At 44.0% G+C, this 23,583-nt stretch overlaps 1 protein-coding gene across 1 annotated transcript; it reads right to left on the reverse strand.

Moving 5' to 3' along the window:
• Positions 1-19,454: 19,454 nt before the first annotated feature.
• LOC138247029 (olfactory receptor 6N2-like) lies at positions 19,455-20,432 on the reverse strand. The gene has a single exon (XM_069201778.1). It carries the CDS (start codon positions 20,430-20,432, stop codon positions 19,455-19,457), a length of 978 nt encoding a protein of 325 aa, XP_069057879.1.
• Between the last annotated feature and the right edge of the window lie 3,151 nt (positions 20,433-23,583).

The following is a 23,583-nucleotide window of genomic DNA, read 5'->3' on the forward strand; positions in this document are numbered from 1 at the left end:
CCTATGACAGAAAGCCCTGTGAATGAGTAAGTCATTATTTTAAAATAATATTACACTCTTCCTCAGCTAGGCTGCTGCTAAATAATGCCATATTTGAGATAAAACAAGTGCTTATAAAATAGAGGCCCATATTTATACTTTTTTTGCGCTGCATTTGCATCATTTTTTTACGCAAAAGCAGTGCAAACTTACAAAATATAATCGTATTTTGTAGGATTGCTCCGCTTTTGCATCAAAGAAAGACGCAAATACGGCACAAAAAAAGTATAAATATGGTCCATAGTTTTTAACAATAAGTAATCAGACTGTACCTAGTACAAACATTTTTATGTGCGTCCAGTATTCCAGAACTCAACTGATAACAACATTACATTACCTCTCAAAAAGAATAAATCTTTTTTCAACATGAAGCTTTCAGCAGGGTCACTGAAATTATGCAGCCCAAAAATGGGGCACAATGTATTCCACAGAATAAGGGTTGTACTTACAACCGCAAACAAGTGTCCTGCCAGGAAGAAAGGTGAATGGGAGAGAAAATTGAGATATATGGTTCAAGATTTCAAACAAAATATAATAATAATAATAATGTGCTTTTTAAAAAAATCAATAAAGTGAATACAACTTTAAAGCGTTTCAAAGTTTATATTTTTGTTATGTAAGAAAGTATAAGGAGACTGATTGAATAAACGACGAATGTGCTCAAAGTGATAGCACAGTGAAAAGTGAGAAATGGTGTGCCAACACAAATCAAAAGGAACAAAATTGTAAACATAAATATATATACAGATTACACAATATGGGGATGCAGCCCATGTGTCAAAGTTTCCAAACACAAATGAACCAACCCTTAGTGTTTTTAGTGTCCAACATTAAATGAGCGTAGGTTGTCTCAATTTATGTTGACGTTTCAACCCCTACTGGAATGAATAGTCTGGGGTCTTCCTCAGGACAACATAAATGGTAGTCACCTACAAATTGAAATATACATAAGAATCAGTCTCCATCCAAAAAATGGTAAGATATCCTACTGAAAATATAAACAATTGATTTGTCACCAAAACCCAAAATAATCTGGGTACGTTCAAGGATTAATTCCTATACATGAACCTTTAATCTATGGGAAAAACAGAAACCCATACCATTAATGTCATGCAACAAATCACAAAATTGATACAATGAAAAGAATAATGAAAAAGTGAAGAGTCACTCTGTGATCATATCTGACAAAAAAAGAGTAGGTGACTAAACCTAAAAGGCCGGGCAGACCAAAACACTCAAAATAAACCTAGGAAGAGAGGCGTTATGGATCACCCAACATGCTGATTGTGGAAAAAGCCTTTCATTATGCCAAAGTATATGACCCACAAGCAAAATAAGAAAGAGGAGAGTGTCATGCCATGTTTTCATAGTCACATTTGAGAAGAAAAAAGAAAAAAGGAAAAATAAGACAAGCAGAGGTACCTATCATGTCGTAATGACCTGGCAAACCTTTTTATGGATGACCTTGAGAACACACACCTGTTTAACAGTACAAACCCTTTTGCATCCAACATCATATAATGTTGATGTGTTTCTAATATGGGATGGTCCTGAATTTTATGATTTTTTTCAATTGGATCAATACAGGTTCCCCGGATATCCAATTTACTCAGACCATAACACATCGTAAATATCCTTTCTTGACCTCACTGTCAAAATTGATGTTGGGTTTTATATTCTATGCTATTTAGGAAACCCACAGATAGAAAATCTCTTCTGATGTATTCTAGTCATCACACACTGGGCCTCTGAGACAATCTTCCTTATGGGTAGTTACTGAAGTTATATCTCCTCACTGAATTAGACAAAAATAAGCACCAGGCTTCAAAAGAAAAATTACAGTTTAGCCTTCCCCAAGTACAATATTTTGACCATTAAATTTCCTCCGGTACACAGCTCCTGTCCTCTGGAAGAGTTGAAGCTATTTGTATTTGCCCACCCTGTAACAGTTCCCTAGGTACATATCTTTATGGGAATGGCTGGGTACTACAGACAATACGCTTTGGGATATGATTAGATGGCCAGACCTTAACAAGAATTTATTCAGCATGATACCCCTGAATCCTTGCAGTAGTCTAGGGAAACTAAAGATGTGTTTTAATAAGTTAAACAACTGCTGACTTCTGCCCCCACCTTACAGCTCCCTGATTATGCCAGACTTTTTGCTCTGTCATGAACAAAATGGATTTGCACTTGGGGTGTTGGCAAAAAGCCACAGAGATCAAGAAAGGCCCATCGCTTATTACGTCTCAGTTTTGGTCCCAGTTGCAGCTGGCCTCCCACCTTGTTTATAGTCTGTTTTGGTTGCCACAAATCCTAGTGAGTGCAACCATAAGGTGATGGATGGAATCCTTGAATTAATCTCACCCACTGGCAATCCCTCACGTTCTAGTCCATTGTTTTTTACCCACCATGGTATTCTAGACAAAGGCACGCCTTAAGCAAATTAGTACCAACCCTGCTCCTCATGGGGACAGTCTGTCCTGAACTGTCAGGAAAGCCACCTCCAAAAGTAACAACAAGCAACCCCAGACCAGTTTAGACCTCCTTATGTAACATCAGTAAGGTATAGCTTAGGTCCTATGGAACAGTGAACACAGCACCTATGTCTGGGTACCTAGGGTGTAAACTGCAACAACAAAAGGGTGATAAATGGAATGTCTGAAGCAATTAGCAGTCACTCTGGTTGCATATCAGTCCACTGTTCTTCATCAACCACTAGCACTCTGGACAACGTCCCCCCTTATGCAAATCAGTACCAACCCTGCTTTTCATTGAAACAGTCCATCAAGAACTGCCAGGCAAGGCCCTCTTCAGAAGAAACCACATGCAACTCCAGATCGGTTTCGACCCACTTAGATATCATCAGTGAACAGTTTAGGCTGTACTGTTGATATTGAAGCAGAGTCAAGACTGCTTTGCATAAGGTTGTGTCCCAACTGAGGCCACAGTGAGTAAAATAAGGATGGGCTGGGATGCGTCACACAGTAAAACCAGTTGCTGAGATTAATTCAACCATTCCATGCATCACTTTTTGTATACTTCAGTGCGACACCTAAGTGGGACAAGCATCCCAAGACATGGCTCCTGTGTACAATGTGCAACTGGAAACAAAATGATATCCAACTGATGAGCCCTAATAAGAGCACAACCTGTCTTGAGTTGCTTGTGTTCTAGTTCAGGGAGGATCTGGCCAGCAGTTTGGGCGGGATTGTTCCTGTTGGGGCAGGAGCGAGACTGATTTGCATATGGCTGGGTCCACACCAAGGTGGAATGGAATCCAAAATAACAATGGACTGGATTGCGGCCCCAAATAATTACCAGTGTCTGAGGTTAATTCAAGCATTCCATCTACCACTTTTTTGTATACCACAATGCGACCCATATATGGAACGGTTATGTCCAGAGCTGTGTCGCATGCATACTGTCCCGCTGGAAACACTCTATCGCCGACCAATGACCCTTAATAGAGTGAAATCAGCCTTGCTTTTCTTAGAGGAGGACCTGGCCTGGCAGTTCAGGCTGGACTGCTCCTGTTAGAGTAAGGTCAAGACTGATTTGTACAAGGTCCAAAATGAGGTGACATTTTGAGTAAATTAAAAATGGACTCGGATGTGGGTCTGATGAAACTATCAGTGTTTGAAATTAATTCAAGCATGCCATCTATCACTTTTTTGCATACGTCAGTGAATATCTTGTTGGGGCGTCTGAGAATGTGTTAAATTCTCTGTTAAATGTTGCTGTGTCCCCTCTGTGATTGGTTTCTTCTTAATTACAAAACCCAGCATCTCTCTAGGGCTCAGCTGTATTTAAATGAGATACTGTCGTTGTCTGCCTCCCATATTCCTTTGATCAACTTTCCTGCTCTGAACCCTGCTTCTCTAATACCTACTAGTGAGGATGGAGAACAGCTTGGTTGGTTGTGTTTAAACCACTGCCCGTTTTACTAAGCCACTTATTGATTCGACGGATGCAACCCCTTAATAAATGTGAATTAACCTATTTTGTTGCTGGATCACATCTTAGAAATGACAAAAGCAGTTTAGTTGTTGTTTATGCTGTTTGACCTGTTCACTAAATTGTGGAAAGCTGCGACTTATCCACTTATCCAGGCAGTTTTGCACAGTTCATTGCTTTCAGTCTGGTGTGCATCCTATCAAAAAACTGTTACTGTGTGTAAGGACTCAGAGAATGCATTTGTAGTAGCATGTGATTTTGGGCATCTTTGGACTCAATTAGGTTTCTTGACCTCGGCAGGTACCTATATCAAAAATGAGCAATCTGTTCTCAATCTTTTAAATGCTTTATTGTTGCCGGAAAAGGTGAAGCGAATTGCCAACTAGTATCCTTATGACAGTGTTTAAAGGGACAATGTACTGGCCGATTCATCAGCTAAGAATGCTGTGCTATTGAAATCTGCTGACGTTGCAATGTATATTGTAAGAACTGATTTATTTACTCTACACACTTTAAAATATTTGTGTCAATTGCAGGCGCAAGCCTCCAAATACGAAAAGCAGTTGCCCTGAGAGGGTATGGAGCGACAGCATTGGGTGTGTTGTCACACCAAAATGCTTACTTCCCAACCTCGCCAGGTTGCATCATGAAGCAGCCCGAATTGACAGGGATGGCATAAAACATGCTGCTTTAACCCATTGGTATGCACCTTTTTTCTATGGTCCAAAACTATTGCCCATCTTGTGCCACCTGTCTGTCATACAATACCAGATCAAAGGTTAAGGCCACCCTCCCACCTAATAGTGGCCATTTGTGCACATTCAGATAGATTTTGTTCAGATGCCTGTTGGACTTTTGCTTATGCAGGGTCATCCCCAGTCTTTTTTCGCCTCCTGCCTCCTATTTTTTTCTGACATGTTGCTGTTGGCTTTTCAACTCTGAGCACTTTACCACTGCTAACCAGTGCTAAAGTGCATATGCTCTCCTGTTTAAATTGTATGTAAGTGGTTTATCCATGATTGGCATATTTGATTTACTAGTAAGTCCCTAGTAAGGTGCACTAGAGGTGCCAGGGCCTGTAAATCAAATGCTACTAGTGGGCCTGCAGCACTGGTTGTGCCACCCACATAAGTAGCTCTGTAATCATGTCTCAGACCTGCCACTGCAGTGTCTGTATGTGTATTTTTACACTGTAAATTCGACTTGGCAAGTGTACCCACTTGCCAGGCCTAAACCTTCCCTTTCCTTACATGTAAGGCACCCCTAAGGTAGGCCCTAGGTAGCCCCAAGGGCAGGGTGCAGTGTATGGATGAGGTAGGACATATAGTAATGTGGTATATATGTCCTGACAGTGAAAATACTGCCAATTTAGTTTTCACTGGTGCAAGGTCTGTCTCTCTCTCATAGGATAATATGGGGGCTACCTTTAAATATGATTAAAGTGTAGATTCCCCTAGAGAGTAGATGGACATGTGGAGTTTGGGATCCCTGAACTCACAATTTAAAAATACATCTTTTAGTAAAGTTGATTTTAAGATTGTGCGTGTGGAAATGCCACTTTTAGAAAGTGAGCAGTTTCTTGCTTAAACCATTCTGTGACTCTGCCTTGTTTGTGGATTCCCTGTCTGGGTCAGTTTGACAGTTGGGTTGTTTTTCACCTCACACCAGACAGTGACACAAAGGGAGCTGGGGTGTGATCTGCATTTCCTGATTAGCTATCTCTGCTAGGAGGGAGGGGTGGAGTGGTCACTCTCATCTGAAAGGACTGTGCCTGCCTCTGACAATGCTGTCTCCAGCCCCCTGGTGTGTGTCTGAGGCCTTGCCTGGGCAAGGCAGGATTTCACAAGAAGGTGTGAGTCCCCTTTGAAGAAAGGTGACTTCAAAGACTAAAATGGGTATAAGAAGGGCACCCAAACTTACAAACTTTAGAAACACTTCTGGAACCAAGAGGAACCTCTGCCTGGAGAAGAGCTGATAGCTGAGGAAAACGTGCTGCCCTGCCTGTGACTGTGCTTTGTGGAGCTTTCCTGCAGTGCTGCTTCTGCCAGAGTAAGAGGGCAAAGACTGGACTTTGTGTGCCTTCCATCGTGAAGAAGAAATCTCCAAGGGCTTGATGTAGAGCTTGCCTCCTGTTGTTGAAGTCTCAGGGATAGCAAAGACTTCTTCCTGCCAGCACCTGGAGTCTCTGGAGAGACTCCTACTCTGCTCTGTGGTGCCCTTCCAGTTCCTGGGACCCTGAAAGGAGAGGCTGGCAGCCTAAGGACAAAAATACACGCACCGAGCGCCGTGCGGAGAAAAGATCGACGCGAATCCGATCGCGACTGAGAAAACGACGCGACGCCGGTTCCGCAGCTGAGAAACGACGCCGCAGGAAACGCGACCGAAAAACCGACGCCCGGAGCAGGAGAAACGACGCGCAGCATCGCTGACGGAGGCTGAGAGATCGCACCCTGCGCCGCGGGACTTTCGGATCGTCGTGTGGCTGGCTTTTTCAACACGCACCGCCGTGCCGAGTGGTTTTCGACGCACACAGCCGTGCAGGGTTACTTTCGACGCACACCGCCCGTGCGGGGTTATTTTTGACGCAAACCAGGTACATTTACACGCTAGCAGCGCTAGTGTGTTGTTACAACTACCTAAAGACTCTTTTTATTTTAAACCTTTAAAAAATCATAACTTGACTTGTGTATGTTGGATTTTTGTCGTTTTGGTCTTGTTTTGTCTAGATAAATATTTCCTATTTTTCTAAACTGGTGTTGTGTCATTTTGTAGTGTTTTCATTAAGTTACTGTGTGTGTTGGTACAAATACTTTACACCTAGCACTCTGAGGTTAAGCCTACTGCTCTGCCAAGCTACCAAGGGGGTAAGCAGGGGTTAGCTGAGGGTGATTCTCTTTTATCCTAACTAGAGTGAGGGTCCTTGCTTGAACAGGGGGTAACCGGACTGTCAACCAAAGACCCCATTTCTAACATTGGTGACCAGCGGTCGGGATTTGGACTTGTATTTGTACTTGACATACAGTAATTAAGTGTACACTACTGTTTTGATCTCAGACCACTACGTGACCACATACTACTTGTTTGGTGATCTTTTGATTTTTCTCTTAAGGACTCTTTTATTCTACTTCCATGATTTTGCTGATCCCTTGACTGATTCTTTTTACTTCATTGGGAAATTATTTTTTTTCTGCCTTTGGAACTTTGCACTTGTGACCATCATGTCTCAATCTGGAGATGCAACAGCTGGAGCTGTGTTTGAAATGGAGAAACTGAAGGAGTACTCAGCTGCTCAATTGAAACAGTTCCTTAAAGATCTTGACTGTCCCACTGAGAGCTCCACCAGGGAGGGGGAGCTGCAACAGGCACAGAGGGCTTGGGTGACAATCAAGAAGGCTGGAGGGCACACAGAGGAGGAGAATATGGGTGGGGAAGTGCAGAGGATACACAGTGGTGTAGTGGAGGAACCTGTTACGCCTGGGGGGAGGGTCCCCAGGAGGGATGGCAGGGTGTCACCCAAGGGTCTGACTCCTGAAGAGTTACAGGACAGACAGGCAGAGAGGGAGTACCAATGGGAGATGAAAAAGCTCAATTGGGAGTTGGAAGAAAGGAGGAGGAACTTAGAGATTAAAAAAATGATTTATGCTTACGAGCTTAAATTGAAAGAGCTGGAAGTCATGAGGGCTGAGTCCAGCTGGAATGGTGGCAGCAACAATTGTATATCCAGTGATGCTGCAGAAGTGCACATGCCCAGAGAGGTGGTGCCCTACTTGAAGGAGGGAGTTAACACACGCCAGGAGGTTCAGGGGTATGAGGTAGCTCCAGTGATGCACAGGGTCCCTGAGGTGGATTGGGGAACTGGCATGGGGAGTCATATTCCTACTGGTGGGAGGGACACTCTACTGACTCTAGGTGAGAGTGACAGGGAGAGGGGTTCCCCCCAGGTAGAAGTCCTGGTTATGGAGTGTGAAGACATCCCAGAAGAGTGTGGGTTGAGTGTCAGGGACAGTCAGGTACTGTCTCACCAGTCTCAGGAGGGTGATGTGAGGTGCTTTTTCAAAGCAGAGTCACTGGATGGTTGGGTGAAGGGTACTTTGGTTAATTCATGCGAGGGGCTGAGTGATGTAATTGCTGGAGAGCATATGTCTAGTCCTTATTTTCCAGAGCTATGCCAACACCAGGTGGAGTGTGAGTTCTCTGACCCCAGGGAGCTTACAATGGAGGCAGACTTCTGGGTGAGTACCAGAGAGTCTGAAGAGGCATTTGGGGGTGCTCCTGAGAGGAGTGGTCTAGGTAGTTCCCAACCAGGTGAGGTAGGGAAGGATTGTAGTGTCCCAGGTAGGTCCCAGTGTAGTGGGATGGGTGAGGGACCCCATGTCCAGTCTCAGAGGAGAGGGAATGGGGATGGGTTGAGGCCCAAGGTGCCCGAGATCCGGTCCCAGGTCCTGGAGGGTTCCCTGCGGGAACACCAGGAGGGGAGCCTAGCCTGTACCATAGGGCCATCTGTTGAGGGAGACCCCACAGTGTCAGGAGAACTTGGGGGGGCGGCTGTAGCCAGCGTCCCACCAGTTCTGGTGTCTGGCAGTACCACTCCTAGTGAGGGGGTGCAGAAGTCCAGACAGAGGGTTGAGAGGGGGTTGCGGACCCCAGTGGAGAACCTGGAGGGTCAGGGGTCAGCTCTGAGAGCAGAGCCCCCCATGAATGACCTTGGTGAGACCATTTCTGGGCTGGGGGGAATCCAGACTCTGTCAGATGGGCAGAGGTCAGGAGACCTGCGCCAGCCAGACTCTTGTGTGGCCCTTCGGGACAGTGTGTCCCTTGAGGGGGGTAAGTGTGCCCCCCTGGAAGTCCTGGTGTGCCAGGCAATGGTTCAACCGCAGGGTGGTGACCCTGGGTTGGATGACCAGGTTCAGAGGGTAAACTCTGACCTGGTAGGGGGTAGGTATGCCCCCCAGGAAGTCCTGGTTTGCCAGGCAGTGATCCAGTCTGTGGGTACAGACCCTGGATTGGGAGGCCAGGTTAAGGGTGTCCCCCCTGACCTGGAGGAAGGGGCTACTGCTAACAGTGCCCCTACCATGTTGTCTTCTGGGGGGGGCCACTCCTAGTTGGGTGGTTCAGGACCCCAGAAGAGAGGGCAGGGGGAGGGAAGCCTCACCCCTGGCCCTGGTCCAACCTGAAGGTACAGACCCCAGGTTGGAGGATCAGTTGCAGGTTAACATCCCTGCACTGGTGGAAGAATTGTGCAGGACTGCTTCTACAAGCACCCTGACAGTTTTCGACTCTGGGGGTGCCGCTTCTGCAGGGAGGTTACAGAGCCCCAGAGGGGAGGACCAGGGTCAGGTTGTCATCCCTGACCTGGTGGAAGAGAGAGTGGTCAAAGGGTGCCAGGCACCTGGGGCTACCACCCCCCACTCTCCACAGTCACAGTGGTTAGAGAGGCCTGAGGTCGGGCTCTCATCCCTGACAGTTGTCTGGGGCCACTGTGGCTTGCTGTCCTGGTGGACAGAGTTGCCCCTGGGGGGGGGAGGACGAGAGTCACACCCCGGGGGTGGAGTGGGCAACACCACTGTGTTGGCCCTGGTGGTACTATCTGCCCATTGCAATACATCTGTGAGCAAAGTAAAGTTAGGTGTTGCACAGATGGTGTCTGTAGATGTGGAGAAGGGTTCCCCATGGGTTAGCTTAGTGGGCCCTGAGAGTATGGACAGAGGGATCCAACTGGAGTCAGGAAGGCGTAGAACTGGAACATGCCCCTGCTGTTGTGGGCCTGGGTCCCTGTTCTATCGCCCCAATCAGGGAAGTACATCAAGGTATTGATTGTTCTCCCCTGGCTTTAGGCTGGTAGGGGGTCGTGTTGGACTTTTGCTTATGCAGGGTCATCCCCAGTCTTTTTTCGCCTCCTGCCTCCTATTTTTTTCTGACATGTTGCTGTTGGCTTTTCAACTCTGAGCACTTTACCACTGCTAACCAGTGCTAAAGTGCATATGCTCTCCTGTTTAAATTGTATGTAAGTGGTTTATCCATGATTGGCATATTTGATTTACTAGTAAGTCCCTAGTAAGGTGCACTAGAGGTGCCAGGGCCTGTAAATCAAATGCTACTAGTGGGCCTGCAGCACTGGTTGTGCCACCCACATAAGTAGCTCTGTAATCATGTCTCAGACCTGCCACTGCAGTGTCTGTATGTGTATTTTTACACTGTAAATTCGACTTGGCAAGTGTACCCACTTGCCAGGCCTAAACCTTCCCTTTCCTTACATGTAAGGCACCCCTAAGGTAGGCCCTAGGTAGCCCCAAGGGCAGGGTGCAGTGTATGGATGAGGTAGGACATATAGTAATGTGGTATATATGTCCTGACAGTGAAAATACTGCCAATTTCGTTTTCACTGGTGCAAGGTCTGTCTCTCTCTCATAGGATAATATGGGGGCTACCTTTAAATATGATTAAAGTGTAGATTCCCCTAGAGAGTAGATGGACATGTGGAGTTTGGGATCCCTGAACTCACAATTTAAAAATACATCTTTTAGTAAAGTTGATTTTAAGATTGTGCGTGTGGAAATGCCACTTTTAGAAAGTGAGCAGTTTCTTGCTTAAACCATTCTGTGACTCTGCCTTGTTTGTGGATTCCCTGTCTGGGTCAGTTTGACAGTTGGGTTGTTTTTCACCTCACACCAGACAGTGACACAAAGGGAGCTGGGGTGTGATCTGCATTTCCTGATTAGCTATCTCTGCTAGGAGGGAGGGGTGGAGTGGTCACTCTCATCTGAAAGGACTGTGCCTGCCTCTGACAATGCTGTCTCCAGCCCCCTGGTGTGTGTCTGAGGCCTTGCCTGGGCAAGGCAGGATTTCACAAGAAGGTGTGAGTCCCCTTTGAAGAAAGGTGACTTCAAAGACTAAAATGGGTATAAGAAGGGCACCCAAACTTACAAACTTTAGAAACACTTCTGGAACCAAGAGGAACCTCTGCCTGGAGAAGAGCTGATAGCTGAGGAAAACGTGCTGCCCTGCCTGTGACTGTGCTTTGTGGAGCTTTCCTGCAGTGCTGCTTCTGCCAGAGTAAGAGGGCAAAGACTGGACTTTGTGTGCCTTCCATCGTGAAGAAGAAATCTCCAAGGGCTTGATGTAGAGCTTGCCTCCTGTTGTTGAAGTCTCAGGGATAGCAAAGACTTCTTCCTGCCAGCACCTGGAGTCTCTGGAGAGACTCCTACTCTGCTCTGTGGTGCCCTTCCAGTTCCTGGGACCCTGAAAGGAGAGGCTGGCAGCCTAAGGACAAAAATACACGCACCGAGCGCCGTGCGGAGAAAAGATCGACGCGAATCCGATCGCGACTGAGAAAACGACGCGACGCCGGTTCCGCAGCTGAGAAACGACGCCGCAGGAAACGCGACCGAAAAACCGACGCCCGGAGCAGGAGAAACGACGCGCAGCATCGCTGACGGAGGCTGAGAGATCGCACCCTGCGCCGCGGGACTTTCGGATCGTCGTGTGGCTGGCTTTTTCAACACGCACCGCCGTGCCGAGTGGTTTTCGACGCACACAGCCGTGCAGGGTTACTTTCGACGCACACCGCCCGTGCGGGGTTATTTTTGACGCAAACCAGGTACATTTACACGCTAGCAGCGCTAGTGTGTTGTTACAACTACCTAAAGACTCTTTTTATTTTAAACCTTTAAAAAATCATAACTTGACTTGTGTATGTTGGATTTTTGTCGTTTTGGTCTTGTTTTGTCTAGATAAATATTTCCTATTTTTCTAAACTGGTGTTGTGTCATTTTGTATTGTTTTCATTAAGTTACTGTGTGTGTTGGTACAAATACTTTACACCTAGCACTCTGAGGTTAAGCCTACTGCTCTGCCAAGCTACCAAGGGGGTAAGCAGGGGTTAGCTGAGGGTGATTCTCTTTTATCCTAACTAGAGTGAGGGTCCTTGCTTGAACAGGGGGTAACCGGACTGTCAACCAAAGACCCCATTTCTAACAATGCCCAAATGTGCAAATTACTCCTATGCCCTTGTGGTGGCTTTTTTTTTCTGATATGGTGAAAAACATACCCCTTTGTTTGTTCAGATACGCTCACCGTAGCTAACCAGTTACTTAGAGACTGCGGGCCAGATGTAGCAACAAAACTTTTTGCAAGTTGCAAATTGCGAGTAATAGCGATTCGCAATTTGCAACTCGCAAAATGTAATGCAGAAAAGTGTCTCAGACACCTTCTGCGACTCGCTATGGGGTTGCAAAGACCCACCTCATGAATATTAATGAGGTGGGTCGCAGTTTGCGACCCCATAGCGAGTCCAGGCACTCACAGGGATGATGGCCTGGTGGAGACAGCAGACCACCATGTCCGTGACTGCTTTTTGAATAAAGCTTTTTTTTCTTTTCTTCTTGCAGCCTGTTTTCCTTAAAGGAAAACGAGCTGCAAAAATAAAAAATTCCGAAACCTTTTGGTTTCGGTTTTTTCAAAGTAGGCAGTGGTCCATAGGACCACTGCCTGCTCTGAAAAAATATTTTTTGAGGCATGCCCCAAAAAATATTTCGAATATTTGCGAATGTGTTACCATCCACTTCAAGTGGTTGGAAACTGCGAGTTGGTTTGCAACGGCATTCGGGGTCCCAAACCAACTCAGCATGGCGATGCGGTCGCAAATAGGAAGGGAACACCCCTTCCTATTTGCGAGTCGCAGCCTCAAATTGCGAGTCGGTTCTGACTCGCAATTTGCGGTTGTGCATCGCATTTGGCCTTTTGCGCCTCGCAAACTGCGTTTTTCGCCGTTTGCGAGGCGCAAAAGGCTTCCTACATCTGGCCCTGCATTCCTATGTTTGAAATAACAATCCAAAGACCAGTCTCTATTTTGGGCAGGTCAGTGATCCATTTTCTGGCATGACTACCTTTGATATTGATGCCATCTGTCCTTATCTTTTAAAAAATCTGTAAAGACATCAAGTCATCAAGACAATGACATTGATAAGACACCTAATGCAACATCAGTGTGGGACAAGTGCCTTGTTATCTATATTTCAAGGTCAGCTAATAACAACAACATGAACAGCTTAGCCTGAATTGACATATTGTTATCATATTTGTTTATACTAATGCATCTAAGACTATTATATTGATGCACAAAGGTTATGTCAGAAATTCCTCACTCTTTTTCCATTTTTTAGGATAAGATCGGTCATCAACAGTATAAAAGGCTGATCAAGTGGTCATTGGATTAAAGAGATCCTTCTCCTAGATTATTTCACAAACTACTGCAGAGATTGTGACAGAGATTGCCAGATTGCTGTAATGCTGCAGCATCCAGTCTACACTGAGAGTTGAAACTGAGCCAAGTCTGAGAGGAGAGGAGCTGAGCCCAGCTGATACTTGTTTCCCTTTTGAGGGAACACTCACTCCCAGCTATGGATAAGTATAGCTTCTTACTGTAAACATGTATGCAGTGCACTGTATCCTAAGAAACGCTAGGTGTAAATTTAGCTACTCCATGCACTCATGGTTTATCACATAGAACTAGTCTTTAGGGTGTTAGGTTGCCAAATGAGATTTAGACTATGATAGAAACATTTATATTATTCTGGTTGTCAGTAACATGCGTTAATGCTGTTTTAATAATGTTCTGTGTGGTTAACACTTTGAAATAGAAAGTGCCTTTTCTCTTAGTGCATAACTTGTGTGTGATATTTTAAAGATTGAAATTGGGTTTGAATTACCAGTGTGTCGCTTATCATTTATAGGGACTGTTAGTAACACAGAAGAAAGCACTGAAACCACATCAACTATTTGTTGAGTAGTGTTTTGTGGAGCTACAAGAACCTGTGCTTTCACTTTCAAGCACTGATGCTCTGAACCAAGTTCAGACATTTGTGGGTGAGAAAAGAAATCTTGTAGAGCTAAGCCAGAGCCCTAGTTTATACAACAGGTTCATGGTGCTAAACAGGATCAGTAGTGATTGAGAGGCCAACTTTGCGTAAGCAGTAGTGCAGGCAGTATGAAATACTCTAGGAATAAACCAGCATTTCCATTGTCCCTAGCACTCTGAGCTTGCGGTCAAAGTAGAAAGGAATAAAGGGACTGTAAAGATTGAGATAGCTAAGATATGTATAGAGACACATTTCAAATTGCTGGATGCCCTGCATTAGTCCCGTTTTCCATTGAAAGCAATCCCTTTCCAGAAGACAAACTTAAGCCTATATGAAATAGTAGTGGCCACCTATGATGCTCCCATCAAATCCCCTGTCTCCTCTTCCAAGCTAGAAATACAGTTAAATAAGGATGACGTTCTAAATATTGTAAAAGGCTTACACAATGTCTTTTCTGTTTAAATTCTCAGGGGCTACCTTATCTTATTGTGCAAATAATGCCTGCCAGTCCCTTCAGCCTTGTAACTTTAAGTGTGTTTGGGTACCGAAGAGAGACTGCAATTCAGCTCCACTGGTATGAGCAACACCGACACAGATAATAAATTCTGTGGTTTGTTGACCTGAATCAACTCATCTCATGGCAAATGTGCAGCTCTGCCTAGAGATGACAGTGCTTTTGCCGCTGCTTTAGGGCCCAAACCAGGCCCTGGACTATCTGATGTGGCATCATCATCTGTTGGTGGGTCAGCATTTCTGTGCCCGCCTTTCCTGCATGTTCAACTAACACTGTGTGATGCTGCCCCGACAGCCTCCCATCACTACTGCCTCCACATGAGGTATGCAGCCTCCTCTTTCTCTGTGTCTAGTCTGCCATCTTCCCTGTAGAATTGAGCATTTTGCTAGTGGTGAGATACATCCTTGCTGCAGAATGGGGAATTATTCCAAGATCAAACGGTATTGAACCATCCCTTGTATAGAGCTGCCGCTCGGCTTACAAGAATAACATTTATATGTTACTGCTGGAAAAGTACAGGAAGACCATTAACTCTTCCTCTTGTTGGCCTTGCACACACATGCCTGTTAATGTGGCAGATAGCATTCCTTTGATCAGAGTCATCATCAGTCTTAATGACATGTGCCTTTTCTACTTTGGGCAGAGGCTGCCAGAATGTGCTGTCATCTCCCTCTTTTCTGTCAAAGTCCTTGAAAAGTTCAAAAAGTATTTCAACCATAACATGCCAAATGTTACTCATCTTACAATAAATAGGGAAGAATTTATAGAGGAGCAAATGCCTCCAGTGTTTCTGGTGGACACAGTAACTGTTACTTAACAGTGGAAAAGATTCCTTTTGCGTCATCTGCTTTTAGGTATTGCCTTTCCAATGGACTGTTGTTTCTCTAGCGCCACATGCAAAGAGGTCATGCATATTTCATTTGTGTGTTGCAAACCTACACTTGGCTGTCTTTAGATTAGATCATTACTTTTTATCCAGGGTACATTGTTCAGCCATAAGGGACTTCGATTATTATTCACTAAAACAAAGGGGTGGCATGTGGGCTAAATCAACCACATCTGAGATCAACTCTGATCTAATTCCCATGTGCAGAATAATTATTGCTTTAGACAAGATAAAGTGAAATAGACTTGAGTGACGTAATATGTAAGGCCATAAACAGAGCATGATCAGGGCACGGGTTATAGCAGTAGTTATAGTTACTTTAAGGCATGAGTTACTTGAGACAACTATAACTATACCTAACTACAATATCACTTTAACCTTTGTTTTTTCTGTGAATTTCTATGTTTTTTTTATTATAAAGTAAATTGTCTATCAATGTGCACTGCATGGAGTTGGACGCAGGGCCTGGCTTTTGTCCAAACCCTGCACCCAACCAACCGCTGGTGCCCAACTTCCTGCTGCATTCAGCCTTTGACCATGCCTGGTGAGGGTTAGAGCACAGGACCTGGCCCTGTGCCCAGGCCTAATGCTGGTGCACACAACTGACTATGTGTGACAATGTAAAGGGTGTCATTTCAAGTAAGGCAAAAATATGTGTTTTGTCAAAAAGTCACCAATAACTATAATCAAATGTAATCTTCATAAATTCACATATTGCAATGATTAATAAAAGGGATTGTCATACAATACTTTGTATGAAGTTTTTTTTTTTTTTAAATGCAAAAATAGAACTATCCACTAGAGGTCCCTGCTGTCCAGCTGAAGAGCATATAGTCCCAGCTCGGAGTGCTTTTGAAAAATACAGTAAGATCTCCTGGGATAATGGATATAATGACCCACAAGACTTACTGTTTGTTTTAAAGTTTGCTGGGGGACTGCTACCATCCCTGAAGGCCCCCAAAACATTAAGAAATGTGTTTGGGAGTGCACCTACCTCTACTGGGGGCACCACCAGCAAGAAAATATATTCTTCCAAAATTGGCTGAGGGCATTATTGGATGCTTCTTGCTTGGAGCAGTGAATAATAAATGAGGCACTCTGGCTGTTGACATTTACTTTTTCCCTCTTTATTGCATCTTTTGTGGGTGTTCCATTCCTACTGGATTTATTGGTTTTCCTAATTTGTCAAAAACTACAGAATGGATTTACACCACATCATGGAAACATGCTTTCTGGAGCAATATGTGGCATTCTGCCAAATTTGGTGCAATTTTGCTTGCCAGTTATTGTAGTATCACTATTCTAGTTTCCTATGGAAAGATTAACTTGAAAAATGCCTTTTGTGAGCCCCTTTTTTTCTGCCGCGGCCCACCCTATATCTTTCCAGTAAGGAGCTGAGGTGGATGAGATTTTTATTTGGAAAGTTGTATAACGATTCATAAAATAGTACCAAAGTTATAAGCAAACCAAAAAATACTTCTCCTATGGAAACACAAACCTAACTATAACTACTCAGTTATATACAAATATATCCCAGCTGACCATTTTCTAGCAAGAGCCCTGGTCAGTTGAAATGACAATTGACTTGATTGTCTTTGATCTTTTGCTGCTTGCTTGCTATTTTTTAGTAAACACTAGTTGGACTTTAGGCTTCCAAACATGTTCTATTTTATTTTTAACCCAATAAAGAAGCAATTGTAGACATTATCTTCATGTTTTACCTCCAGGAATTCTCAGAGTTTCAACCACCTATAGAGAGACGGAAATGCAGAGATGTCATAAGGTACATCATATATCATATAGGCACAAGTGATTGTCATTTCAGTGGTGAAATACAGTTTTAGAAATTAGCACTTCTGCAGTTCATGTTGAGCCCAACTGTAAGAACAGGCAGAGTGAAAATATGCAGTGTCTACTGTTCTTTCTCCAGGTCCCCCTTTTCTCAGGTCTACCACTGACCAACATAATATCCTTTGTAAGGCTGTCAGTGGGTTCAGGGAAGTGAGACGACTAGCATCACAACTGTTTGAGCTACATAGCCAGGTTTTTACAAACCTGACAACAGACCTTCAGAGTGAGGACCTATTTCCAGCACCATCATTACAAACATTTTCTCCCAGCATTGTAAAACCTTTTCTATTCAGTAACACAGTGGTTTCAATCATGTTTCCAGACAGACAGGATGCCAATGCAAACAATAGACAGACTGCCTATATTTGGGTGGCCCTTTTAATGTTTTTTTCCATCAGTGTTGTTTCATATGAAAGGATACTCTAGATTTCAGGGCCTGCTGAAAGTTCACAATTGGGAGCACCAGAAACCTCCACCTCATACATAAGGAGGTAGTTGGAGAGAAAAGTAGACATCCTGTTACCAACCTGCTTTAAATGAAGTCCTTGAGGTGGCAGCTAGGCTCCAAAGTGCTTTTGTGCAGTGAAACGATGACTGTATGCATGGAACCAGCATGGCAGCACAACTGCCAAGCAGTAGAGGCATACCAGCATGGTAAACTGTTGCTCCTTATGTGCTTCAAAGGTGGACTCGTTCAAGTGGGATACCAGTTGGGCAGTCACCTCCAAGGCCATCATCATTTGTACACGTTCTGCCAATTCTTTCTGAAGGGAGAGCCAATGGCAGTTTCACTCCTAGCACTGCACGAACTAGCATTTTCCAGATGTGGCAGGGGTTCCAAGTAGTTGGCACATGGGAATTCAGTACATTTTTTACAGAAGTCATGTTTCTGCCCTCCATTAAGGCCTCATTTAAGGGCTAGCAGCAATGGCACACCCACATAAAGTTTCAGTTGTCCCATTCACCATTTTTCTGGGTACCCCATCGTATTTGGAGGTTGTGGGAGCAGTGGATTTACTGATTTACTGTGGACTTCATTCTCAGAAAAGTATTTGGAGAAGGGAATATTGAAGGGCTGCACAACTAAGGATGGGTCTTCTACACCATTCGCACCAGGTTTCCTAGTTAAAGCACTAGGAGAAATCTTAATACACATGGGGGACATGCAGGGCCTCATTATGAGTTTGGCAGATGGGAAAGCCGTCCGCCAAACTCCCGACAGGGAAGCAGCTGCCTATGCATCGACCTCCCGTCTGGGTCATTATGAGTTTCCCTCTAGGTTGGCAGGTGGAAACCTGAGTTTCTGCCTGCCGGCCTAGCAGGAAACAGACTACAGCATTGTCTCCGGCTCATAATTGAGCCACCGGCAATGCAGTAGCCAGCAGGGTGCACCAGCACCCTCTCAATGTCCACTGCCTGCACATTGTGATGGTGCGGGCAGGGGGGGCCCTTCACTGCCCATACCAAGTACATGGGTAGGGCAGGGGCCTCCCTGTGGTCCCCTACACCTGTTCTCCAACAGCCTTTTCATGGCGGTGTTACCTCCATGAAAAGGCTGTTGGGGAATGAGCTCGTAATCCGCAGGGCAGTGCTGGAAGCAACGCTGCCCTGGCAGATTACGATCTCCTCCACCGCCAGGCCACCGGGATCCATGATTCTGTGGAGCTGACAGTCTAACTGCCAGGGTTGTAATGTGCGGTCAGACTGCCGCATCCATGGTGGTCCTGACCACCACTGCGAGCGTAGCGGTCTTAAGACTGCAACCCTCGTAACGACCCCCCTAAGTCTTTAGTGACGGTTTTCCCCTGCTTTGGCAATCTATCCCCCCTGAATGCGGCTCTAACTTTGGACCTGGGAACAGATTCAGGAAAAAAAATATCTGGCCAAAAAACACTAAATTCTAGGGACTGGCTGTGGCTGGGCCCACCATACAATAAATGAGAACCTTCAAAAAAGAGAAATGTTTAAATTTCTTACTCAAAGCAGAAAGAATGGTCCTCATCCTGAGCCAATTAGGAGGGCCTTTCTTAGAGTTTTGATGCTTGCGTATTTCTTGGGTGATCTTGCAGAGGCACAGGAAGTCCAACCTAACAAGCACTTGAAGAAATTGTCTATGATATGAAAGTTATCCTGACAACGAGAGGGAAATATGGATTTGGGCTAGGCATATCCAGTGTGGTTATTAGTCCTATGGGAATTTCAAAAGTTAAATTATGGATTTATCAGTGATGCTGAGGAAGCCAAAGCAGAATAGCATAAAATAATTTATTCACCAACCCCATCCCCTCCACCAAAATTAAAACTTTATATTTAAGTGTCTGGTTAGAACTGACTGGAAAAGGCATGGTCCTTAATCCACAAATAAGGGTATTTGTAACACTGCACCATGTTGGGTGGAGGGTAGGTTTTGATGACGGATCTTTTGTATTGCTTGTCTAATTTCTTTGTTCCTTAGGCTATAAATAATTGGATTCACAAGTGGTGTCAAGACGGAATAGACCACAGCCAGTGACTTATCATAATGAACACCATAGCTCTTTGTAAGTCGAACATACATGAAACTTACACTGCCAAAAAATAGGAAGACCACTATGAGGTGTGCCGCACAAGTAGAAAATGCCTTCTGCCTTCCCTCAGAACTTTGGATTTGTAAAATAACTCGGATTATTTTGATGTAAGAAAAAAGAATGAAGATTATAGTCGCCATCACCATAGAAGAGTTGAGAGCAAAGCCAACAGAGATACTGAGTGAGGTTTCAGTGCAAGCCAAGCTCATCAATGGGTGCAAGTCACAAAATATGTGTTCAATATGATTCGGGCCACAGAAAGGCAGCTTTGAAATTAAAATAATCTCAGTCACTGGGTAAAGAAAACCACACAGCCAACAGCTGGCAGTCAGCTTCACTGACAATGTGGACGTCATGATAGCTGAATAGAGTAAGGGATTGCAAATGGCCAGGTAGCGGTCATATGCCATGACAGTAAGGAGCAATGTTTCTGTAATTCCCAGGGACTGGAAAAAATATATCTGTAAGAGGCAACCAATGAAAGAAATGTTCTTCTTCAACACTATGAGGTTGGCCAACATTTTTGGTATTGTCACAGCTGTGTACCAGATCTCGAGGAAAGATAAAACACTGATGAAAAAATACATGGGAGAGTGCAGTGCTGGACTGAGCCTAATGACAGAGAACACAACTATATTTCCTGTGATGATGAGCAGGTAAGTGAGAAGTAAAAGTATGAAAAGTAAATGTTCTATATTCTCCAGGTCGGGGAACCCGACAATTATAAACTCAGTAACCCGTGTCTTGTTTCTGCTTTCCATTTTTGTTGCTGCTTGTCTCTGCAAAACAAATTTTTGATTGTTAATAACTTGCTTGAAGAATGATGTAACACAGTTAATTAGCTGTGAATATTATGCACAAGTCTGAGCTTCTATCTACATTTCAAACAGAGCAGACTTTTCTTAAACGCGTTACGGTTCCATCTCAATGCATCTGGAAGGCTCTGTGCATGGACCAACTGAAGATTGGAAATTACCATGTAGCTCAAATAAGAAACTCAGCCTGGATTCTGCTTTATGCTACTTCAACCTTAGATACATTAAAAAAGCTACATTTGTTTCCATGGACTCCTGAATGCACTACCAAGTGCTCATGAAAACCGAGCAACCAATCTTCAGTGCTTACAAAAGTACTATTCTTGCTATTCCTCTTGCTATTCCTCAACATTGGATTTTGTCTTTTGAAACTTGTTAAGAAAATGGGATCACACACACACCAGTGGCTGGTCTTGTGCATCCAAATTATGTGACTTCTCCTTGGGCTTGCTGCTGCCCAGCTCCTGCGCATAATCAGCCTTTGCCTAAGGCTTGTTGTTCATGCATTGCTTGATTAACATCTGTGTATCGCGCCTTTTGTTGGGTGTTACCCAACTGTTGTATGCTTCTGCCAGTCTTCTGTCAGTGTCATTTAGTCTTTAGTTTTCTGCAGTCTTTAGTTAATTGCAATTCATTATAAGCTTGCATCTTAGTTTGTTCTCTCCTTTCCTACTTGTTTTTACACTTTCTTCCTATTTTGTTTTCCAGGGTTGTTTATCCAATTGTCTGTTATGCATATGCTTTTTTTCTGTCCTTTTCTCTTGAACCTACTCCCTAATGCCTTTGTTTTTGTTCTTGTTGTTTATATTCATTTGTTTTGTTTCCTCTCTAGTTTCTAGCCAACATAGTAGCCCAGTTCTCTTGCTTGTCATAGTTTCTAGATTTCTTGAGTTGTCTTCAGCTGTGTCCTTCAAAGCTTGTTACAGGTCTTCATTTCCCTATGCTCATTCAAGGATAAATCACTTGTAATGAGACAGACAGACTATCTGCTATATTTGTGACAGTGCAACCTGTCTGCCAAACTATAAACAAAGGCTTTTGGCTCTCTTTTTGCCCTATATTATGTATACACTTACTAGGCTTATGGTATTTGAGTTGTTCTGTTTGTTCTCTAATGTTTCCTGGCTACCTTACGCCCTCACTTTTGCTATACTGCTTAGACGCCTTGTGAATACCCGCTTCATTTGATTTCTAGTTTTGCCTTCTTAGTACTATGCTTGCACTCCAGTTTCTTCTATTTTATCTGTGCTTGTTTACTTTGATAAATGTTCTCTATTGTGCTCTCTTTGTACCTCTTTTGGGCTCCTAATGCACCTGAATTTTCAGGTCTGCAACCATCAGACCCAACAATTCTGGGCTGAGTGCGTAATTTACTTTTGTGTAATTACGTTTACTTTTAGGCAAATTCTATGAAATTACACATAGCTGGCGAATTGCAAATCCATCATTTAGCACAATCTTTCAGCATAAAAATAATCCTTGCATCAATTTTTGACAAAAGGACACATTTCATGCTATCAAATAATACGAAAAACTCAATTAACAAAAACAACAAACATGAATTGGCCATGTTCTAGTTGTTCATTTTGTTCCTGCTCTCCTGCACCATGATCGTGCCACAAATTGTGGCATAATTACACAATGTGGCATATTGCCATACATTCAGAAATTTCACATAACAAGTGTAAGACAAATTTCCCACAACTACACCAGGATAATATCCATGTCGACTGGTCCTGTTCTGGGCCCAGATGTACTAGGCCTGGACTACTCCAGAGAGTTCGGGGTATTTGCTGTGTTCAAACCCGCCTACCTGCAAACTACAGCAGAGATGAACAGAAAAAGTTATACTCACTGAAGTAAACAGCCTTTGCCCTCCTGCCACCATCTGCCCCACTTCCATCTCCAAGAAAAAAAGCCCTATGTGATAAATGTACGTGGAGCTGGGTCTCTTATTTCCCCCAGAATAGGGTCAAAATAGGAGCAAATGGGCCCAGTATTTCCAGTGCCACAAATAATGGTCTATTTCCTTGGGAGGGATTTTTAGTTCAGTTAGCACATGGACAGAAATTAAAGGAACCATTAATTCGAGCCCTGGTACAATTAGAGAGGATTTTAAATGACAATTCATCTCAGTCTAAACATGATATTTATACTCCCTCCCAATCAAATGTTAGCACTTATTGAATGTAATAAGGTATCTCAATGTTATTCAATGGCAGAGGTAGTCCTTGCAGAATTAAAAGGGAGCTCAAATGAAGGCCACAATGTTTTGGTTAGCATTCTTATTTGTTCCTACCACTATATAAATGTATTTCTTCTGTATATGGAGTGGCTCCTCAATTCCAAAACACAATCCCTGCTCCATCTTTTTTCTAGTGTAATATGTAGTCTTAAGTGCCTTAATTGTGAAGGTGTGACATTTCTATTTTCTTAGGAATCTCCATTTTGTTTCCAGTTGGATCCATAGTGGCTTGCTCATAAATGTAAGTCCATACAAAGAGTAATGTCTGCTCTCCCCATTTTGTGATGTTTAAAGAATAACTATGTATAAGAATAATCTGTACAGAGACATGGAATTTTGTTAATTCTATGCAAAAAATCTGAGCCTTACCTGTGGACACTCCATGTGTTAACTCTGTGTGTCTGTCATTGATTGGCTCCTCTCCCCCCCTGCAAGCATTAGGGTTTCCTTGCCTTCTGTATCATGTACCATTGTTTTTCCCCCACCATGGCATCTCAGTTTGGACCCAGCCATTTGCAAATCAGTCCTGACCTTGCTCCAATAGGAATAGTCCAGCCTGAACTGCCAGGCCAGGTCCTCACTTAAGGGCACATTTTGGTGAAAAGGCCAAAGTTTTAGGGTTCAGCAGGAGCAGCACATCCAACCCCAAGTGTCCAGGACCTGGGAGAGCACCACTTGATGGATTAAAACCCACTCCAGCAGAGGCCAAGTGCAGAGTTAAAGGCCTCTTGAGCTTGTTATGTTGCTGTAGCTCACACAGGAGGTCAGTCAACTAGACCTTGGAATCACTTCTGGTTGTAAATTCAACGAGATTGTCCAGTTCTCTTTCAAGCAGCAAGACAGGACATCAAG

Source organism: Pleurodeles waltl, chromosome 7, assembly GCF_031143425.1.
Source record: "Pleurodeles waltl isolate 20211129_DDA chromosome 7, aPleWal1.hap1.20221129, whole genome shotgun sequence".
NCBI lineage: Eukaryota > Metazoa > Chordata > Amphibia > Caudata > Salamandridae > Pleurodeles > Pleurodeles waltl.

Excerpts from the sequence above, each read along its gene's own strand:
- LOC138247029 (XM_069201778.1), bottom strand. The coding sequence starts at position 20,432 with ATGGAAAGCAGAAACAAGACACGGGTTACTGAGTTTATAATTGTCGGG.